This window comes from Manis javanica, chromosome 9, assembly GCF_040802235.1.
Source record: "Manis javanica isolate MJ-LG chromosome 9, MJ_LKY, whole genome shotgun sequence".
NCBI lineage: Eukaryota > Metazoa > Chordata > Mammalia > Pholidota > Manidae > Manis > Manis javanica.
In genome coordinates, this window is record NC_133164.1 from 102,993,413 (window position 1) to 103,017,037 (window position 23,625).

The window sequence follows — 23,625 nt, forward strand, 5'->3', positions numbered from 1 at the left end:
TAAAATAAATTACTCCAAGTTTCATGGGCAAAGAGGGTGAATTGGAACCTTGGTCGTTCCCTGCTTCTGTTGCCTACAATCTGCCCAGTTGTGAATATCAGCTCTGTGCCTATTTGCCCACAGTGACAATAAAGACAGTGACATGTGTGCTATGGAGAAAACTTAGAAAAACAAAATGGCACATGGAAAGCCATCACTTTTAGACCAAAGACTAGTGATTTAGTGAGCTAGTCGAATGAACTAATGCATGATAAAATCTCATTAACATATTATGTTTTTCACTGGAATTGCACATTCAACAAGAAAGATCATTCTAGATAACACTAATTTTTGAACATTATGTTTTAAAACAATAAATTAAAATAAAATTCAAAGCTGAAATAGGACAATATCGAAAGGATATTTTAAATAGGATATCTAAAAAGAATACAATGAAAACTAAATTCACCTCAAATATTTGAAGAACAAACATTAACAGGCAAATAAATAACTATAGATTTATGCAAGTATAGGTCATCAGAAGAAATGTCATTTGATTATGTAAGAGGGGAAATCAGATTCTCTATGCATAGAGATAGAGAGAATCTATTTGGAGAACCAGATTAGAAATAATATGATATATATAGCTTCTTTTTGCTAGAGAATGCAGTACGTATTGGGAAAGTGAGTTCTATGGTTTTGGTTATAGGGAGGCAAGCCAAATTTACACATGTTGTAAAGAATAAGGTCACACTACCCCCTGAGAAGATTACTCAACTCTTTTCAATCCTTTAAATTAAAGAGCACTGTCTCAAGTAAGTAAGTACACTCCCCAACACCTAAGAAGCAGTGATTTTAATCATGTCCCAACAAATTCAAGTCCAAGAATACAAATACACCAGAACTGTGTTAGTTAATAAAGCAATAATTCTAAGGGTCTGTTTTGTGTGGGGTAGCATTCCTGCTATGGCAGAACAAAACCACCACCACTTTGACTGTAAAAGACAATGCAAAGTAAAGCTGAATTGACTTGGCCTCCCTGTTCCCCAGGTAATATCCGATCATTCCAGCCTGGAACAGGGGGCCTTCAGTAAGAATCCTGTTAAGTCAGCTTAGCAGAGAATTACCCTACCTTCTTAGTCATTTCCATCTACTGACCTTCCTCCAACCTGCTAGTTGGCTGTAATCCAGTTTTCCTTGTTGTATTCAGAGTTGAGCCCAAGCTCTTTCTCCCTATTGCAAAACCCCATTGTAGTAGTCCCCCTAAATCTGTCTTCCTTCTTTAACAAAAGTCAGATAGTGTACACAGAAGGTGAGTATTCTTAATATAGCTTGTTAATGGGTAGTTTTGTGGCACAAAGAAAGACAATGGAAGAGATAGTGAGTCTAAGATTTAGCTGCTCATAAGTGAGCAACTCCCCTCAAAAATACAGGTACTGCTCTGGCTGCTTCTCTAGGGCAAAATAACTTTGCTTTTGTAGTTCTGGTCAAACTTCTAAATGGCATATGGAGTACCCAAGCAGTAACAGATAATACACAATTAGTGTATTCTGTCCGAAAGATTAAAAAAAAAAAAAGCAATCTATATTTACTATCTGCCAAACAATGAGCTAAGGCCAGAAATGACCAAATAACACAAAAGTGGGCAAATAGCCCAAAAGTCATGGGCATTATGTGAGTTGCATTTACAATTTTGTAACCAAAGCCTCTTAGTTTATACCACAATAACTCACTTAAGTGCATCAGCCTTCAGTGGACACAGTTAATGTGCACAGGTTCAATGTACAAACAGGTTCTCTTATCATTATCACATTCACAAGAGGTAGAGAGGGACTAGAAAACCAGACAGTGAGGGTGAAATAAAATTTCTCTGAACCATGGTAGCAGGACATACCACAAACTCTTGCAATAACCAAGTGTCACGTGACACTGGGTATCCTGGACACCTCTTGCATTTGCTAAGTGCCAAGCACAGAGAGCAAGTGACAGTGATTCTTGAACAGGAAATATTTTAAAAACTGATGAAAATCAAAGTTCTTTTCTTTCCTTTAAGCTAGACTATCATAACACATTACTTCAGTATCTTGCCTGCTATAATATACTGCTGTTACGCAAGACAAGAAAACAGCAAGAATAAAAACCACACACCAGATGACTGCCCATTATGTTTTACTGACTAGTACTTAACCCACAAAGATGCTCACTGACTTAACCATTTAAGGGTAGTAAGAGGAATCGAAACACTATTGTGCAATTAGCTAAACTATGAAAAGTATTACATAAATGCACTTTTCTTACTAAACACGTAGAAATAAATATACCTGCAGCTACTTACATGCTGGTTTTAATTTGTTAAGCTTTCTTTTGCTTCCTAGCATTCTACAAAAAAGATACTGAAATATCAAAGCCTATCTTTAAATGTGATCTTTGGATGTTTACCACTTATGATATTACAGGAATCCTAAAAGGGGGACCCATCTTTAATAAGTTTGACAAAAATTGCTCTCTCTGCTCAGATACGTAATACTGCCACAACCACTGGGTGCCAAGATGCAGAGACTATGTTAGGTTCTTAAAACTTCTATTGTCATGTATAGAGACATGAACTTCCCATTGGCTTATACTCTGTGCCACTTGAAAATGAATGCACACACACACAAAGAAATAATTAGTATCAACATGTGGTACAAGACAGAACATTTTTTGATTATATAAATGTTGCCTGCATTTGCATATATATATAATATATAAGCATATATAATATACATATAGAGAGAGAGATGGTAACTATAGTTCTAAATACCCCAGGAAAGTTTCCACTTGTTTATTTCAAGTAGGAAAATGGCACAATTGCTAGTCACTAAACAGAGGAATGACAAGGAAGCTATAAGAATTTCAGCTACTTTTAGAAATTATATTCAGCTGTTAATGTCAACTGCTCTTACTTTTTCTTTTCCCAGTGTTAAGTAAAATGTACAACCTATCCTTTGGGTTACCTTGAAAATCTGCCTATAAAAGCTTACTTTTTGAAATAAGGTTAAAAAGCTTTTGAGAATAGTTTGTATCCAGTATTACTTTGAGAAGAAAAAAGAAAAATCAAACTACATCTAAAATTAGCACCAAACTTAGTCATTTGGGATACAGTGCTGTGAAACTTTTATAAGGATTAGTAGGTTTGAAGATCAGGAGACAGTGCATGTTTAGAGAGTAAAAACAGACTAAATGGAACATACAGAAAAGTTAGAGGACCAAGAAATAGTTCTGAATTTCTTCTGTTTCTATAGTCTTATGTTGCAATTTTAAATTTTAACCTGTAAATTGTGAGTGGGAAGAGTACAAATGTTTAAGAATTTAAACACAAATAATTTAAAATGTATAAATCATCAAATAATATCAGATTTGCAGTAGGTCTAAGAGTAGTCAAAACAATTTCAGTGGCAAGGTTACTTAATAAAATCATACAATTGAAAGGCTTCTTAGGAGGCAGTATGTGGTTTAAAGGGTGGCTTTCAGAGCCAGCATGTTTGAGTTTCAATACTAGCCTTACCATCTTCTAGCAAGTATTCAATCATTCCATGTCTCAGTTCCCTCATCTATAAAGTGGGGATAAGAACGGTAACTATCTCTTAAGTTGCTTTGAACAGTAAAATAAAAATAATTAACAATTAGAAGAGTGTCCATTACAGAGTAAGAGCTCTATAAATATTAGCTATTATCACTACTACCCAGCGAAGAAAATATTTTGTATGTTCACTCTAATATGCATGGCCGTTAGAAAATCTATACATCTAAAGTTCATTTAAAAATAAATTTTTAATGAACTGCCTCTTACAGACAGCTAATTTGTAGAACTATTGTGCAAAACAAATGATCTCTTGGAACAGATCTGATTCTAGTTAAAGATCAATATAAGAATACATGGAAACATGCCTAAAAGAATTAGTAACTCTTCCATTCCCATTCCATCTCAATTCTATAAGATGGAGATTTAAAATGTAAAAGGATTGAAGAAATTCATAAGAAATATGAATTCATTAAGCACATGTATGCTGAAGGGCTTTTCTCTCACACTGCTGTTACATTCAGAAAGATGAAACTGATCAGAGCAGAGACTTGAGAGACTTGGATTCTACTTGAGTTGTGTTGTGTGATCTTGCCAAGCCATTTAACTCTATATTTTCCTCTGCTTCCTCAACTTTTGTAAAATAGAAATAAATCACTGTTGTCAGTCTAACTTAGAGGGATAGGATTAGAATAAATGCCATTCCCACTTTGTGGCCAAATTGAAAAGAATTTTTCCCCTACTGGCACTAAGTTACTTCATCATCATGATTTAGTAACTTAGTGCCAGTAGGGGAAACATTAACTTCAATTTACATCACCGCCTATTTAAATTCTGGAAGTCAAATAAATGTAAGGGCTGGCATCATGACTTGCCAAGGCACGGAGAGTGGGTGGAATCACTTTTCTTCCATATACGGGAAACCCTGTATGTTTAAAGTCTGTAAGACATTTAGTTACCAAGAATATTTCTATAATAAGCAGTTATGCAAGTCTGCATGTCTGAATATGTACATGAAATTCCCTGCAAATGGCAGCCCCAGGGGAAGAGCATCCAGCTCGGGGAATTTCGTATCCACTCCAAATCCTCCATGTACATGCAGTCTGAACTGCAGGAGAAATTTTAATTTGTTATTTAAAGTGTTCATCTTCAGGAACTCTGGCTACATACCTACAGGTACATCAATAAGACTTGAGTGCCTCCCGTACCAAATGCAGTCTTTACCCTAAGAGCATTTGTTAGAAAAAAAGACTACTACTTTTGGATCAAATATGAATTTCATATTGTTCTTTCCTAAGACTCAATCATTTCCTTTTTGTTTCATTATGCCAATATTCTCATGACATCCTTTTTACAGATTAAAAATTTACCTAATTAGCAATTAGTAACTAACTTTTGTTATATTTTAATAAATCAATTTAACATTGATTTAATCTAAATTTCTTCCCTTTGGACAATAAATGGTACAACTTGGTGACATGTCAGTGCAGATCACTATGGCAGGCTAGTGTAATATTTATTTTGAGTGGGGCTTTAATGTTACTGTTGTTCATCTTCAATAAATCATACCAATAAGTAACAATGAAAATTAAAAACAAATATTTCCAATCAGATATAGTATAAAAATTTGCTTCTCTAATAGGTAATATTGAATTAAAAGGGAAATAAAACAGAATTTTTAATACATACAGTGATATTCTTTTTTATTTCTATTTCTGAAATGTCTTTCTGTTACTACTATTATAGCCACTAGCCTCTATAATTTATTCATGCCAAAGGAAAATTTTGGGGAGAATGTGGAGGTAGTAAAGCTTGTTAGAACTACTCTGTTTTCAAATTAATTTCTACTATCGTGTTTAAATTTCAAGAGGCAAAATATAACATAATTTTACTTTTCCCTCTGAGTTTCTTCTGCTTACCTAGAGCTATCAGAGAAAACGTTTTTTTTGCATTTTTATGAGGCACTTTTCAAAGCATGGTGTTATTATTGCTTTGATGGTCATAGTTTACCACATCAATTCAAAAAGTGGAAAATTTGTAAAATATTTAACTAAGAGAAAGAAGCAATAGAATTCCACATATCCAAGAAGCATTAAGGAGCCTTCCTTTACCAGATGGTCTTACTATATATCTATGAAAACTATAATCAGACAGCTATAACCAAAATACTTCATTATCTAATGATGCTATCTTGAATGCTATTTTGAATATGTAGTGGCATTTTAACAGAACTGCCATCTTACTGCTTCTGGCCAGGTAATTTCTGAAGATGTACTTATTATTAGACTAGGCAAGTCTGCAGAAAGTTCATTGTAGTAAACTAAAATCATCAATTCTCAGCAAATATGAAGCAGCTATTGTGTATCTAAGTATCATACTAGGTGCTTAGGATCAGTGGATTTAAAAAGCACTCATTTTCTGTCCTTGTGGAGCAGACAGTCTAAGAGACAGCAAAGTGTGTGTGGGAGAAAGCATACTATTAAGTATAACCATGGATTTGGGGATAGGGAAAAGCCTGTTTGGCGAAGTAACAAGTGTAAAAAATAGAGAATAAGGGAAAGAACATTCTATATAGGAAAGACCATGTACAAAGCCCAAAGATGGGAAAGGTGTCAGCAAATCCTCGAGAAGACAATTGGTGCGGCTACAGCATGTGCAATCCTAACAGCAAAGGGAAGCCACTGAAGGCAAGACAGAGCCATAACCTGATTCCAATTACTTGAAGACACATGCTGGGTAAGGAATTAGGGTTGGGAGTGTTAGGAACCCAGATGGGAGGTTTCGCAGTCCAGGTATGAGACAAGGATGGTGAGCCAGAATGGATGGCAGTGGGGACAGAGGAAAGAGGACAGATTTCATTTCAGGGCACACAACTAAAACGGATACAGTGAGGATGGTGTAAGGGGTGAGGGAGAGAAGGATGATGATCATGTGACAGGCATGAGTAACGTGAGAGATGAAGACCTGCCTACTGAGATGGAGACTAAAAGGAGAGGTTTATGGAGAAAGGTAAGAGTTCACCTCAGGGCAGGGGCATGTAAGTGGTGATAGTAACATCAAGGCAACTGACAGTATGGGACCAGAGCTCAGAATCCAGCGGGCATTATCGATTTGGGAAGTGTTGGCACACGGACGACATACAGTTACAGACTAAAATATGCCTATAGTCAGAGTTTAGGTGAAAAGAGAAGAGGGCCTCAGGATCCAGCCTTAAGGAATTCTAACATTTAAAACAAAAGAGCCTTCTAAAAAGTGGTAAAACAGTGGGAAGAAAGCCAGAACTATACTGTCACAGAAGCCAAGAAAAGGGAGTGGAGCAAAGCTGTCTACTTCAGCACTGAGACCAGACAGATGGCGGCTGGGATTCTCACGCTCTGCCCTCCTCTCTACTCCAGGATGCACAGCAATGATTCACTCCTATAATTTTTAAGGAAAAAGAAAACCTGAAACCCCCAAACCAGAAAACACATTGAGTTAGAAGTGATTTTTAAAATATTTCACTACCTATTGTTTATTCTCCCCAAATTTTCTGATCTGAATTTACGTTCCTGTTTTGATGTACACAGCACTGAGTACTAATGTCATCAACCTTAAGACCTAACACCACATTATAGAAAATGGAATAAGCTTGATGACAGGATCAAGCAGTGAATACGTAATTCAAAAGGAAACCATAATGGTTTAAGTAGGATAATACATTTCATTTCATGCCACAACAGTGGCACAGAAATCAATAAAGCACATAGCCACAACAAAATTATCAAGACAGTATCATATGCATGAAAAATTATTACTAGGGCTTCAAATATTTATTCATTACAGATTTAATGAATGGTATATGTTATGACAAGGCCATTCTAGCCATTTTAAAAACTCTTTTGAGAAGACAAATTAGAACATTGTCTTAGGTTTAGACTGAAGATACAATCCTTTCAAAGCAATGAAATGGCTCCAGATGTGATTTCTTAAACCATAGTATAAAGGACACACTAAATGAGTAAAAACACTCCTAAATTTGAAAGTGCTACAGTTTAGAAAAAAAGATGACTGATGTTGTATTTACTGAGAATTATAAACCCATTCAGTCGGGAAGAAAAAAGAGAGAGAAGAGGAGAAGAGGAGAGGAGAGGAGGGGAGGGGAGAGGAGGGGAGGGGGGGGGAGGGGAAAGGAAGGGAGGGGAAAGGAGGAGAGGGGAGAGCAGAGGAGGGGAGGGGAGGGGAGAGGAGGGGAGGGGAAGGGAGGGGAGAGGAGGGGAGAAGAGGGGAGAGGAGGGGAGGGGAGGGAAAGGGAGGGGAGGGGAGGGGAAGGGAGGGGAGAGGAGAAAGAGATTCCATATAAATTTTAAAGTAAGCCATGGGGACATTACCAGTGGGAGAAATTACCTGTGATCACAGATCAGAGAATGCCTATCTATTCCCATAACCACTGTAGTTCTTTCCCAATTGGTAAACTGACATTGCATTATATTGGTGAAGGGAAAAAAAGAAAAGCCAAAAACATACACTTAACTTGGGATACCTGGAGGGAGGGGAGAGAAAAGGGAAAAGAGAAACTTATTTAAACTTTCATATTTTAAATGCCTTAAAAAAATTTTTAATTATGTTAAAACGTCACATATATTTTACTAAAGTTCCACAACTCTTTGCAAATATTATCTAATTTTTGTCCATATGCATATAATCTTGCAGTTGTCTTAATAGTATATAATCTTATATTTTTTTCACTTAACATTATAACAAATGTTTTCCAAATTTCTCAGTTTTTATATGTTTTCTATGGCTGCATGATATTCCACTGAGGTGAAAAAATATAGTTGATTTGCTCATACACTTATTTTGCTTCTAAACATAACTCTTTCCTTAGGATAAGGTGTTTCCTAACATATTAACATTTCAATAACTCTTGGTAGATGTTTCTTTATAGAAACCCACTATTTTCCATCATTTTTTCTTACATATGCAACTTATGATTGCATACTAATCCAGGAATGAATATTATACTAACTCTTTAATATAATAAAACAAAATTTTTAATGGTTGGACAGTTTAAAATTTGGACTCTTGAAAAAAAATCAAACTTTTACCAGCTGGATTCTACAAGCACTTTTTTCAAATTAAATCATTACTGATGTAGAATCTTATGAAGGTTTCACATGAACATTGTGGTTTCTATTCACACATATTATCAAGAACACACACACACACCCCCATTGCAGCCACTGTTTATCAGTGTAGTAAAATGCTAGAGTAATTCCTTGTGTTCTCTGTGCTGTACTTCCTTCCCCATGACCTAGCTTTACTGTGAGTGCAAATTATAGTGCCCCTTTATCCCATTCATCCTCACTCCTTACACATCCTCCCCAAAACCTTCCCCTTGGTAATCACTAGTGCATTCTGAAAGTCTGTGAGTCTGCTGCTGCTTTGTTCTTTCAGTTTTGCCTTGCTGTTATACTCCACAAATGAGTGAAATCATTTGGTAATTATCTTTCTCTGCCTGGCTTACTTCATTGAGCATGATACCCTCTGGCTCCATCCATGTTGTTGTAAATGGTAGAATTTGTTTTCTCTTTAAAGCTGAGTAACATTCCATTGTGTATAGGCACCACCTCTTTATCAATTCATCTATTGATGGACACTAAGGTTGCTTCCATATCTTGGCTATTGTAAATAGTGCCACAGTAAACATAGGGGTGCGTATGTCAAATCAGGGATCTTGTTTTCTTTGGGTAAATTCCTAGGAGTGGAATTACTGGGTAAATGGTATTTCTATTTTCAGTTTTTTGAGGAACCTCCATATTGCTATCCACAATGGTTGAACTCATCTACACTCCCACCAATAGTGTAGGAGGGTTCACCTTTCTTTGCATCCTCGCCAGCATTTGTTTTTCCTTGTCCTTTGGATGTTGGCAATTACAGCTGGTGTGAGGTAATATCCCATTGTGATTTTAATTTGCATTTCCCTGATAATGAGCGATGTGGAGGATCTTTTCACGTGCCTTTTGGCCATCTGAACGTCTTAGGAAAAGTGTCTGTTCAGATCCTCTGCCCATTTTTTAATTGGGTTATTTGCTTTTTGGGTGATGAGGCATATGAGCTCTTTATATATTTTGGATGTTAACCTCTTACCAGATATGTCATTTATGAATATTTCTACCTTACTGTAAGATGCCTTTTTGTACTACTGTTCATGTCCTTCGCTATACAGAAGCTTTTTAGCTTGATGTAGTCCCACTTGTTCATTTTTGCTTTTGTTTCTATAGCCTAAGGAGATGTGTTCAAGTAAAAGTTGCTCATGTTTATATTCAGAAGATTTTTGCCTATGTTGTCTTCTAAGAGTTTTATAGTTTCATGACTTACATTCAGGTCTTTGATACATTTCCAGTTTACTTTTATGTATGGGGTTAGACAATAATCCAGTTTCATTCTCTCGCATGTAGCTGTCCAGTTTTGCCAACACCAGTTGTTGAAGAGGCTATCTTTCCCCACTGTATATCCATGGCTCCTGTATTGTATATTAATTGACTAGACACACTTGAGTTTATATCTGGGCTCCCTATTCTGTTCCATTGATCTATGGGTATGTTCTTGGGCCAGTACCAAATTGCTTGATTACTGTGGCCTTGTGGTAGAGCTTGAAGTAGGGGAGTGTAATCCCCCCAGCTTTATTCTTCCTTCTCAGGATTGCTTTGGTTATTTGGGGTCTTTTGTGGTTCCATATGAATTTTAGAACTATTTGTTCTAGTTTGTTGAAGAATGCTGTTGGTATTCTGATAGGGATTGCATCAAATCTGTACATTGCTTTAGACAAGATGTTCATTTTGACATATTAATTCTTCCTATCCATGAGCATGGGGTGTATTTCCATTTATTGGTATCTTCTTTAATTTTTCTCATGAGTGTCTTGTAGTTTTCAGGGTATAGGTTTTTCACCTCCTTGGTTAGGTTTATTCCCAGGGATTTTATTCCTTTTGATGCAATTGTAAATGGAGTTGTTTTCCTGATTTCTCTTTCAGCTAGTTCATTATTAATATACAGGAATGCAACAGATTTCTGAATATTAATTTTTTATCCTGCAACTTTGCTGAATTCATTTATTAGTTCTAATAGTTTTTTGGTGGAGTCTTTAGGGAGTTCAATATATAATATCATGTCATCTGCAAACAGTGACAGTTTAACTTCTTCCTTGCCAATATGGCTGTCTTTTATTTCTTTTTGTCTGACTGCCATGGCTAGGACATCCAGTACTATGTTGAATACCTATGGTGAGAGTGAGCATCTTTGTCTTGTTCCCAATCTTAAAGGAAAAGCTTTCAGCTTTTTGCTGTTAAGTATGAAGTTGGCTGTGGGTTTGTTGTATATGGCCTTTATTATGTTGAGGTACTTGCCTTCTATATTCACTTTGAGAATTTTTATCATGAATGGATGTTGAATTTGTCAAATGCTTTTCAGCAACTATGGAGATGACAATGTGAATTTTGTCCTTCTTTTTGTTGATGTGGTGTATGATGTTGATTGATTTTCAAATACTGAACCATACTTGCATCCCTGGTATAAATACTACTTGATCATGATGGATGAACTTTTTGATGTATTTTTAAATTTGATTTTCTAATATTCTGTTGAGGATTTTGCATCTATGCTAATCAGGAATTTTGGTCTGTAATTTCCTTTTTTTGTGATGTCTTTGTCTCATTTTGGTATTAGAGTGATACTGGACTCATAGAATGGGTTTGAAAGTATTCCCTCCTCTTCTACTTTTTAAAAAACTTTAAGGAGAATGGGTATTAGGTCTTCTCTAAATGTTTGATAAAATTCAGCAGTGAAGCCATCTGGACCAGGTGTTTTGTTCCTAAATAGTTTTTGATTATCAGTTCAATTTCATTGTTGGTAATTGGTCTGTTCAGATTTTCTGTTTCTTCCTGGGTCAGTCTTAGAAGGTTGTATTTTTCTAGAAAGTTGTCCATTTCTTCTAAGTTATCCAATTGGTTAGCATATATTTTTTCATAGTATTCTCTAATAATTCTCTGTATTTGTGGTATCTGTAGTGACTTTTTCTTTCTCATTTCTGATTCTGTTTATGGGTGTAGACTTCTTTTTCTTGATAAGTCTGGCTAGAGGTTTATCTATTTTGTTTATTTTCTTGAAGAACCAGCTCTTGCTTTCATTGATTCTTTCTATTGTTTTATTCTTCTCAATTTTATTTATTTCTCCTCTGATCTTTACTATGTCCCTCCTTCTACTGAATTTGGGGATCATTTGTTCTTTTTCTAGTTTCATTAATTGTGACTTTAGACTGCTCATTTGGAATTGTTCTTCTTTCCTGAGGTAAGCCTGTATTGCTAGGTTTTCCTCTTAGAACTGGCTTTGCTGCATCCACAGGTTTTAGGTTATTGAGTTGTTTTCATTTGTCTCCATATATTGCTTGATTTCTGTTTTTATTTGGTCATTGATCCACTGGTTATTTAGGAGTATGTTTTAAGCCTTCATGTGTTTGAGGGTTTTGTTTTCTTTGCATACTTTATTTCTAGTTTCATACCTTTGTGGTCTGAGAAGCTGGTTGGTACAATTTCAATCCTTCTGAATTTACTGAGGCTCATTTTGTGGCCTAGCATGTGATCTTCCCTGGAAAATGTTCCATATGCACTTGAGAAGAATGTGTATCCTCTTGCTTTTTGATGTAGAGTTCTGTAGATGTCTGTTAGGTCCATCTGTTCTAATGTGTTGTTCAGTGCCTCTGACTGCTTATTTTCTGTCTGGTCGATCTGCCCTTTGGGGAGAGTGATGTGTTAAAGTCTCCTAAAATTAGTGCATTGAATTCTATTTCCCCTTTAATTGTTAGTATTTGATTCACATATTTAGGTGCTCCTATATTGGGTGCATAGATATTTATAATGGTTATATCCTTCTGTTGTAATGTCCTTTTGTAATGTCCTTCTTTGTCTCTTGTGACTTTCTTTGTATTGAAGTCTATTTTGTCTGATACAAGTACTGCAACAACTGATTTTTTCTCCCTATTATTTGCATGACATATTTTTTTCCATCCCTTCACTTTTAGTCTGTGTGTGTCTTTGGGTTTGAAGTGAGTCTCTTGTAGGCAGCATGTAGATGGTCTTGTTTTTTTAATCCATTCTGTAACTCTACATCTTTTGATTGGTGCATTTAGTCCATTTACATTTGGGGTTATTATCAATAGATATGTACTTATTGCCATTGCAGGCTTAGATTTGTGGTAACTAAGGGTTCAAGGGCAGCATCTTTACTAGCTAACAGTCTAGGTTAACTCGCTTATTATGCTGTTCAAACACAATCTAAAGGTTCTCTTTTTTTTCCTCTCCCTTCTTTTTCTTCCTCCTCCACTCTTTATATATTAGGTGTCATATTCTGAACTCTTTGTGTATCGCTGGACTGACTTTGGGGGTAGTTAATTTAATTTTGCATTTGCTTAGTAATTAATCTTTGGTCTACTTCCTTAACTGTGGTTTTATATTCTCTGGTGACAGCTATTTAGCCTTAGGAACACTTCCATCTAGAGCAGTTCCTCCAAAATACACTATAGAGACAGTTTGTGGGAGATAAATTCCCTCAACTTTTGCTTATCTGGAAGTTGTATAATCCCTGCTTCAAATTTAAATAATCTTGCTTGGTAGAGTATTTTTGGTTGAAGGCCCTTTTGTTTCACTGCATTAAATATATCATGACACTCCCTTCTGGCCTGTAATGTTTCTACTGAGAAGTCTGATGATAGCCTGACAGGCTTTCCTTTATAAGTGATCTTTTTTTTCTCTCTGGCTGCTTTCAGTACTCTCTCCTTGTCCTTCATGTTTGTTATTTTTATTATTATATGTCTTGGTGTTTTCTTCCTAGGGCTCCTTGTGTTGAGAGATCTCTATACTTCAATGACCTGAGTGACTATTTCCTTCCCCAGACTGGGGATGTTTTCAGCAATTATTTCCTCAAAGAGACTTTCTATCCCTTTGTTTCTCTCTTCTTTTTCTGGAACCCCTATAATGTGAATATTGTTCCATATGGATTGGTTGCACAGCTCTCTTAGTATTCTTTCATTCTTAGAGATCTTTTTTCCTCTCTGTGCCTCAGCTTCTTTGTTTTCATGTTCTCTAATTTCTATTCCATATACCATCTCTTCTACCTCATCTAATCTACTTTTAAATCTCTCCAGTATATGTTTCATTTCAGATATTGTATTTTTCAAAGTTTCTATCTCTATCTCTTTGTTGAAGTTCTCCCTGAGATCTTAAATATTTTTCTGTATTTCTATGAGCATGCTTATGAGTTTTATTTTGAAATCTTTATCAAGAAGATTGGTGATTCAGTTTCACCAAGCCCTCTTTCTTCTGTTTTTTCTTGTAATTTTGTTGGACCAAATTCCTTTGCCATTTCATTTTTTTAGTGTTTCCTATGGAATAATAACTGTGTAGGCAATGCCCTCTGGTTCTGAGAAGCTCTACCCTCTGAAGCTGCCATGCACCTGCAGCAATGGCGTGGGTTTTAGGTGAGCAGAACTGGTGCCTTCCAGGAGGAAATAGCTCAGCTGGGAGGGTTTCCTGTCTTCCCCACTGTAATGCATGCCTTCACTGCCAAGTTCAGTTGGCCGTGCAAGGGAGGACCTTGGTGCTACACCTCTTTAGTTGCTATGGGTGGGGCCACCCTCCAGCTGGCCTGGCACAATGGTGGGGGCTGCAGGTGCTGGGAGGAAGAGTGGCAGGCTGTTTATCACATTGGGAGCCTCAGGGCTGCATTGCCAGCCAGGAGGATGGAGTGAATGAAGCTCCCGAGAGTCCCCAAACTGCTGGGCTGAGTATGCCAGGATGATTTTGTCCACTTGCCTTTCTCCCAAGCAGTAAACTCCGTGTAATCTTTGTCCCTTTAGCTCTCCTCTTACTACTGGGTAGTCTTTCAAACTTCCCACCTTTCTTTTGTCCTGGTGGACTGGTTGTGTGTACCTGTTCTTGGCTGGAATCTCAGTCTCTGAGTATTCCACCCATCTTTACTTTCCAACCCCACTCATCTCCAGAGCACCATATAATGTGCATTCATGCTCCTGATACAGACCTTCAGGACTGGGTGTTCAGCAGTCCTGAGCTTCTACTCCCTCCCTGCTCCATTTCTCTTCCTCACACCTGCAGGCTGGGGTAGGAGAAGGGCTTGGGTCCTGCCAGATGGTGGCTTTGCTCCTTTATCTTTTTCTGTGAGGTCTTCTCTTTTCCCCAGATGTAGCAGTTGGTTCTGTAGTCTTTGGGTGGCTTTTTCAGGGTTAGTTGTATTTGCTATATTTTCATGTTATATGTGATTTTGGGAGGAGTTTTCTGCCTCACTTCCCATGATGCCATCTTTTTTCCCCCTCTCACAAGCTTTTAATATTGAGTATCAGCAACAAAAACATATCTCTAGCAAATTCTTTAAGCATGAAATTTAAGCTATACAGATGATTCATACTAAATATTTGCAATGTTTGTTCATAAGAACTAACCATATGAACATAAGTAATGTCAAAGGTTCCTACTAATAGTTCATACTAAACATACTAAACATAATGTTTAATTATGTTCTCTTGATATGGTTGTCCAATTCATTTTTTCTAAAATCACTTCTGTCAAGTCCTTTTTTCATATCTACTACCACAATAATGAATCTCTGTATTGGCCTATTACCTGCACTCAGAAATTCTCCTATTAAATTGTTTGAAATGCACTAAAATGATCAGATGAAACATGCTTAACACTCATGCTCGAAAACACTAAGCAAAACTCAATGCTTTCACAGCCACTATCTAGGACACAAGAAATAACAAATGCTGGCAAGGATGTGGAGAAATGGGAACCCTCCTACACTGTTGGTGGGAATGTAAATTGGTACAACCATTGTGAAAAACAATATGGCGGTTCCACAAAAGATTAAATTAGAAATACCATTGACCTAGTAATTCCACTCCTAGGAATTTACCTAAAGAAAAGAAGATCCCTGATTCAAAAAGACATATGCACCCTTATGTTTACTGCTGCACTGTTTGCAATAGCCAAGATATGGAAGCAACCTAAGTGTCCATCGGTAGATGAATGGATAAAATGTGGCACATATACACAATGGAATATTATTCAGCCATAAGAACACAAATCCTACCATTTGCAACAACATGGATGGAGCTAGAGGGTATTATGCTCAGTGGAATAAGCCAGGTGGAGAGACAAATACCAAATGATTTCACTTATTTGTGGAGTATAACAACAAAGCAAAAGAGAGGGAACAAAATAACAGTAGACTCATAGACACTGAGAAGGGATTAGTGGTTACCAAGGGGAAGGGGTTAGGGAGGGTCGGGTGGAAGGGGAAGGGGATTTAGGGGCACAATATTTTGCAATCACAATAAAGGTTGGTCACAGAGATGGTAGTACAGCATGTCAGAATACAGTTAATGATTCTGTAACATCTTACTATATTGATGGACAGTGACTGTACTGGAGGAGGTAAGAACTTGATAATATGGGTAACTGTTGAACTGTGCTGGGTATTTGAAACCAACATAAGACTGTATATCAATGATACTTTAATTAAAAAAGAAAAAGATACAGCCAGGCCTTTTACCTTTAAGAACTTTTTAAAAACTTGAGTTATAATTTACATGTAATAAAATTAGCCTTAAAAAAATCCAAAGCTTTCAGAATCTATATACATACACACACACAATAAACAACAGGAAACAAAAACAAATACACAAAATGTGCTGGCCTGGCATTCAAGGCCCTCAGGAGTATGGCCCCAGACAATATAACTACCTGCAATACTGACGAATTCCACATCAATATCTGCTCCTGCCAAACTACTCCATTTACTGTCCCCAGAATATATTACGTGCCCTCCTACCTGTGAACTTCTGCACTTGATCTCCCAATTAAACTTTACTTAACCTTTAGGTTCCTGCTCAAATCTTATTTGAGGCCATGTCAGATTTGCATGTCAAAAAATCTCTTTTCACAAATTACTAATTTTACACATAACTCATAGTATAAGGCAATGATTTTCCCAGTGGTTTTATCTTCATCATGGACCCTCCTGCTGCCTTGCAGAGGACTAATCCCACAGTAATCATCAAGTACACATTTATTAGTTTTATTACCAGGACCAGAACTCTCCCAGTGTGTAGCAGAGACTATTATTTGTCCCCATATCTGTCTGCCCTTCTTACCCAGTAAGAATTTTTTAGCAAACCACATGCCCACTCAGCTAAAGCCTCTATCTCCAGCCTCACAAGCAGGCTGGATAATCCTGTGACTAAGTTCTGTCCAGAGAGATGTGTGATGCCCTTAAAATGGGGATGTACCTTTCACCCCATTCCTTTCCATCCTCCTGCTGGAGGGAATGTACGACTTGTGGTGAGCCATTCTCGACTTTTTGGATGAGGGCAAGGCGTTGGAAGTGGTGAAGCACAAGAGAGAACAACTCTGGGTCTTGAAAATTCTACAGGGCAGAGATGCTGTACAGCTCAGACTTTGGGGCAGGGAGCTGTCGCTCTTCTACAGCAGGTGTATTTAATAATGTAACTAAATCAGATGCATGTAAACTCTGAATTTAGAGGGACATTTTTCTTTGTCTTTTGGAGTTCATAATTTCCAGCAGATTGTGTAAGAGTTCTATGGCCCCCAAAAGGTCAGGAACCACTGACCTTGGGAAAGTATTAACTAACCAAGGACTTCAGTGCTAACATGCTTAGTGTTATAAGAAGAGGACATAATGTTTTTAAATCAGTATGTGTAGAAATTAATTTTTAAACATTGTTGATGCTGTTTTTTAGCATCAGTCAGCAAAAAGCTGAAGCCCTGAGTTAATAGTAACTAAAAAAAAAGTGATGTCAATAAAAACACAATCATCTCAACACTAAACTTTCCCTTGATTTTTCTTTGTCTCAGGCCCAACTAAAACAATATTAGATTTCATCATAAATTCTAGAGGAGTTCTATGATGCCCAAAAGGTCAGGAAGCTTTGACCTTAGCAAAGTATTAACTAGCCAAGGATTTCAATGCTAGTTTAATTGTCTCAGGTCCAATTAAACACTATTAGTAGCTATATATATATTTTAGTAGCTATATTTTTAACACCAGCAATATAAGTAGTATATGCAAATATATACATAGGTCGAATCAGCAAAATATGGAATATATAGCCACTTAAAAATAAAGGAAATGAGGTGTTTCCTTTTCAGATATTTCTCATAAACCTTACTGTTCCACCCTGAAACCTAAGAGAGCAGAACTTAAAACTGGACATAAAGATCTAGACAGCCAAGCATCTGATTTCATATAGTTACTGACAAGGAATTTAAAATTATGAAATGCTCACTTGAAATTCTAAGTCTGATTGCTCCAGAAGTCAAGTCCAAAACTGGTAACTTGAGAGCTGATCTCAGTGCTTCTGAGGGTAAACAAGAAAAGCTACCATTTTTGAAAGGCTTATTGCTTCATGGGGTATAACTCAAACAGAGGAAGATGGGACCACATCAATGTAAATTAAATGTAAGGCAAGTCAAGGGAAGATGTATGTTTATGTAAAAAAGTGTGTTTATCTGGGAACTTTACAGGAGCCAAGGTGTGCCTGCTTTCAAAAATCAGTGTTGTTGTCTTCAAATTAAGAAAGTACAGTTTAACCCAAAAAGCAAATAACCCAATTAAAAAATGGGCAGAGGATATGAACAGACAATTCTACAAAGAAGAAATTCAGGTGGTCAACAGGCACATGAAAAGATGTTCCACATCACTAATCATCAGGGAAATGCAAATTAAAACCACAATGAGATATCATCTCATACCAGTTAGGATGGCCAGTATCAAAAAGACTAAGAACAACAAATGCTGGTGAGGATGGAGGTTCTTCAAAAAACTAAAAATAGAAATAGCATTTGACCCAGGAATTCCACTCCTAGGAATTACCCAAAGAATATAATTTCTCAGATTCAAAAAGACATATGCACCCCTATGTTTATTGCAGCACTATTTACAATAGCCAAGATATGGAAGCAACCTAAGTGTCCATTAGTAGATGAACAGATAAAGAAGATGTGGTATATATACACAATGGAATACTATTCAGCCATAAGAAAGAAAGAAATCCTGCCATTTGCAACAACATGGATGGAGCTGGAGGACATTATGCTCAGTGAAATAAGCCAGATGGAGAAAGACAAGTACCAAATGATTTCCCTCATTTGTGGAGTGTAACAACAAAGCAAAACTGAAGGAACAAAATAGCAACAGACTCACAGACTCCAAGAAGGGACTAGTGGTTACCAAAGGGGAGGGGTGGGGGAGAGTGGTGGGTGGGAAGGGAGGGAGAAGGGGATTGAGGGGTATTATGATGGGCACACATGGTGTGGGGGGATCATGGGGAAGACAGTGTAGCACAGAGAAGGCAAATAGTGACTTTGTGGCCTCTTACTGTACTGTTGGGCAGTGACTGCAGTGGGTTATGGGGGAGCACAATAACATGGGTGAATGTAGTAACCACATTGTTTCGTCATATGAAACCTTCACAAGATTTTATATCAACAATACCTACCTTAATAAAAAAAAAAACCAAAAAAGCATTTTATAACAGATAACATTGACTTATTTGGCTTTAATCAAACCAAGTAGAATAAAGTTTAAATTCTATTAAAAAAAAAGAGTATAATTTAAAGCTGTAATTTAATTTATATAGTTTAAACTTACAAAGGCCAAAATTATAAAGTACAACTGAAATATTACATTCAATTCTGGATGCTAAATTTTATGATGGATGCTGATAAATATAGATAATCCAAGAAGATAAAGAGTAAATCATCTAAAAATCATCTATCAGGAATAGTTGAGTAACAAAGCAATTTAAGCTAAAGAAAAAAATTAAGGGGAGTCATGACAGATGTTTTAAAAATCTGAATGTCTCTCATAAGCAGCAAGCTTACACATTTGTGTGTTTCTCTCAACTAGAGTCTAACCATCATATGAAAGTTATTGGCAGGCTGACATATGAAATCTTTCTGACAATGAAACAACGAGAACTCTACTGCCTCCTGTGGTGTGAAGCACTCAGAAGCACTCTCTCTCAAAGATACTGAAAAAAAGAATTCTTATATTGGTAAGAAGTTTGCAGTAGAAAGATGGAGATTAGCAGTAACTCGTGGTAGACTTTTTTCTTTAAAGTTCCTTCCTTAGGAATGAGCTAATATTTCACTCTAATAACCGAATTAGATTTTACAATTTAAACATTTTGCATAACCAAAAGCCAACTGGATTGTCAAGTAAGTCTGTGATTGCTCCATTCAAGCATTTAACTTGGTTTGTACTTTTATACAACATAGTTCTGTTGAAAGAAAAATCTTTCAACTACGGGGACTAGATTACACTTCACCTTGTGCCATAACATATACAGGATGTCAGTTACTTACAAATGAATATGACACAAAGGTGACCAGGTATCTCCTTCTTTGCAAATTGCACACATTCTGAAAGTGTCCTGAATTAGTTTCCTGCACTGTCCCAGACTGCAAGGGGTGGAGCTGGGATGTAAAGCCAGTGGGGGAGGAAGAATGCCCTGAAAAGTGCATCCTAAGTCCCTAGCCACTGTATTCCTTTTCTGTTGTTAGGGAAAAAGTGGATGGGGCCTTACAGAATTTGGAGGTCAAGAGATAGCGCATCGCAGGCAACAGCCCTAGAATAAGGTGAGAGATGATGGGAAACTGTCAGAAAGAGACATGCTTGCAAAGGGGACAATATTTGAAAAATGCTATGAAGTTTACTGACCCATCTACCTGGGCATTCCAGAGCCTGACACTTCTTTACAAATCGACTGTAAAGGCTTTTCAGTCCTGAGAGGGCTTTGTATCGAAAAACATACCCTCTGGAGGGTACATACCTTCAACCTTGGATGAGAGTAATGAGCCACCTCCTAAGGATGAGAAAAGAACCAGAGTAGGTAAGGGCTGAGGGCCTGCTGGAAAGGTGCTAAAAGATGAAATGGAAAATGCAGAAGAAATGCTATAACCAACTTGGAAATTGAATGCAGATTTCTCTCTGCCAGGAATCAGGTGAAGGGGGTTCAGGAATCCCATGCTACTTTGGCTGCCTTCTGAACCACATGATGCCTTCATCTTTCCTCTCTCAGCTTTTGACTTTTGTTCCCCTCCCCACCCCGACACCTGCTACTTTTCTTCCTAGTCCTTTTCCTTTTGTTTCCTTTTATCTTCCCAGTTGATCATGTATTTCTCTCTCTTGTCTGTTCCTGAGAAGTGAGGGGTGTGACTCTAGAGGAAAGTAGACAGTGGTCTCTGTTGCAAATGGTAAAACCTGCAGCAACTAGGTCAGTAAGGGTTAACAATGCACCAGGCGTGAGGTGCTACAAGATGAGTAACAAGGATTAAGATGTAGTGTTTACTCCCAGGAGGCTGAGTCTGGCAGGACAGACATGATATAGACACACACACGCAAAAAAAAAGCAGAGGAGACAATTAGTGTGACAGTAACTTTATATGCCACCTGGCTAGGCTAAGAGGCCTGGCTATTTGGTAAAGCTCTCACTTAGACATTGCTGTGAAGGTATTTGTGGATGTGATTAACATTTACAATCAGCTGATTTAAGGAAAAGAGATTATCTTCTATAATGTGAGTGGGCCTCACTCAATCAGTTGAAGGCCTTAGGAACAAAGACAGGTTTCCTGAGAAAGTGGGAATTCTGTCTACAACATAAAAATCCTGCCTGAGTTTCCAGCCTGCTGATCTGCCCTATGAACTTAGGGTTTAAGACTGCTATCAATACTTACCTGAATTTCCAGCCAGTCCTATAATCAAACTCTCCAGCCCTACAATCACCAAAGCCAATTTATCCCTAAAATATACCTCAGTCTCTTTTCCTCTTCATAGTCACACACATACATCTACTAATTCTGCTTCTCTGTGGAGAACCCTGACTAACACACCAGTAAACAAGGGCAAGATCAATTATGCTGCCCATAGAAGAGGTTCAGTGATTAGTAGCAGCCCATTCTTTGCAACCAAACAGGTTCTGTCTCCAATTCCTAAGTGTATTCACTTACCTAATATTCACTCACTTTACATAAGTCAGTTGAAAGGCATTCACTGGCTTTACTTTGATAAATTCTACTATATTTGTATAGTTTAGTCTATTAATTTCACTTGATTTTCTATACCTGGTTTTATTTCTTATAGTGTCTCTATTCAATAAGAGTCTGACCAACATCATTATTAGGGTCCATAAAATATTTCAGCTACCAAAAAAATTCTCTATCAAAGTAGATGCCACACTGTCTTCCATTTCTAATAATCAGTGTTATCACTTATATATACTATGTAGTCTGAAGCATTTGAATGTTTCCTCACCTGAAAAGATTTGAATTCTAAATGTTTGCCATTTTCTAGAAGGTGGTCATAGCGGTTTTTCCTTCTTGGCTTCAGACACCACACCAAGCTAACAGTATACTGCTGGTATAAGTCATCTCTAACTTACAGAAAATGTGTGTTAAGATTGTCAACTGTGAAGTTCAAAGCAGTCATGTCATACTGACGCTCTGTTTTGGTTCATGATACATACAAACAGCAGGTGGGGACTTTCTCTGAAACTTGACAGTGAGGGCTTATCTCTTTCTTACCATTCCCACCATCATGTTTAATGTACACTTACCCATGACACATTGAAAATTGCCAATTTTATAACTGCTCTGATAAGTAAGAAATATAAAAAGCCAATGGATAATTTCTACCTCCAAAAACCTCCCCAGCTGAATGTGCCTCTATCAAAACATGGGTGAAGTCTCATAGCCAGCCCTCAGGCATGCTTGCAGAGCAAGTAAGAGAACTCAAAATTCATGTGTAATTAATAGTAACTGTAGAGTCTATTTCACACACAAATCAGAGCACTCCCATCTATTACAAATTAAACCAGAAGATTTCCAAATGGAGCAAAATATAGAAAGATTCTGTTAAATTTACATAACAGTGTAGCTGAGAGCTTTTTCTCTCTCCCATGAAATACAATAAAAAGTACTTGAGAAAACATTTTAAGGAAACAAATCCCAGGTATTATTTTAAAGAATTATTTAGCATCATTTCAAATATAAATTTCCTCCTTAATCATTTGACTGACATGTGTCCCAATAAAACATGCAATCATCAGTCATACATAGCATGCAGCATGCAGTAAATGGACAGCAGAGGTTAATAACCTGGAAGCATAGGATCTGAGAATGTGAGAGCAAGTTAGAGACAAGAGCTCCTCTCCATTGTCACTGAGGGTCGAGAAGCAATGCTGAAGCGTAGAACAGTGAGAGTGGGGGAAACACAGTTTGTCCAACACATAAACATATCTCCGCAAGTGGCGGCAGGTATAACTGAAAGACAAAGGTAAAAGGAGAAAAACAGAAAGAGAGGAGTTTTCCTTTAAAAAAATTAATCATTCTCAATGTCCTCAAAGCTTTCTGTGTATTTTCACTAGATGGTACCCAAGAAAAAACAACTGTTAAAAGAGAGTATTTTTAAAAAAAGATAAACAACCTGATTTTAAAATGAGCAAAAGACCTAAACAGACACCTCACCAAAGAAGATAATGCAGATGATGTATGAAAATAAGCATATGAAAAGATGTTCCACACATCCCAGGTTAGTAAGGAAATGCAAATTAAAACAAGATACTACTACACACCTATTAGAATGGCCAAAGTCCAGAATACTGATAACACCAAATGCCGTGAGGATGTGGGGCAACAAGAACTCTCATTTATTGCTGGTGGAAATGCAAAATGGTACAGCCACTTTAGAACAAAGTTTCAGTTTTTATACCAAACTAACCATACTCTTACCATATGATCTGGCAGTCAGGCTCCTTGTTATTTACCCAAAGAGTTGAAAACTTATGTCCACATAAAAACCTGTACACACATGTTTATAGTAGCTTTATTCATAATTGCTAAAATGTGGCAGCAATTAAGATGTCCCTCAGTAGATAAATGGATAAATAAACTGGTACATCCAGACAGTGGGATATCTTGCACTGCTAAATAAAAAAATGAGCTATCAGGTCATGAGAA

At 37.0% G+C, this 23,625-nt stretch overlaps 1 protein-coding gene across 4 annotated transcripts in view; it reads right to left on the reverse strand.

Annotated features, from left to right (window-relative positions):
• DYM (dymeclin) overlaps positions 1–23,625 on the reverse strand; it is a 403,540-nt gene that overhangs the window by 145,178 nt on the left and 234,737 nt on the right. For 2 of the 4 annotated variants that reach the window (XM_073213037.1, XM_073213040.1), the window contains one exon: positions 22,765–22,929. The exons of the other annotated variants lie outside the window; for them this stretch is intronic. In XM_073213037.1, the coding sequence (XP_073069138.1) occupies positions 22,765–22,929 (165 nt within the window). The remainder of the gene's footprint in view (positions 1–22,764; positions 22,930–23,625) is intronic. 4 annotated transcript variants of the gene reach the window in all.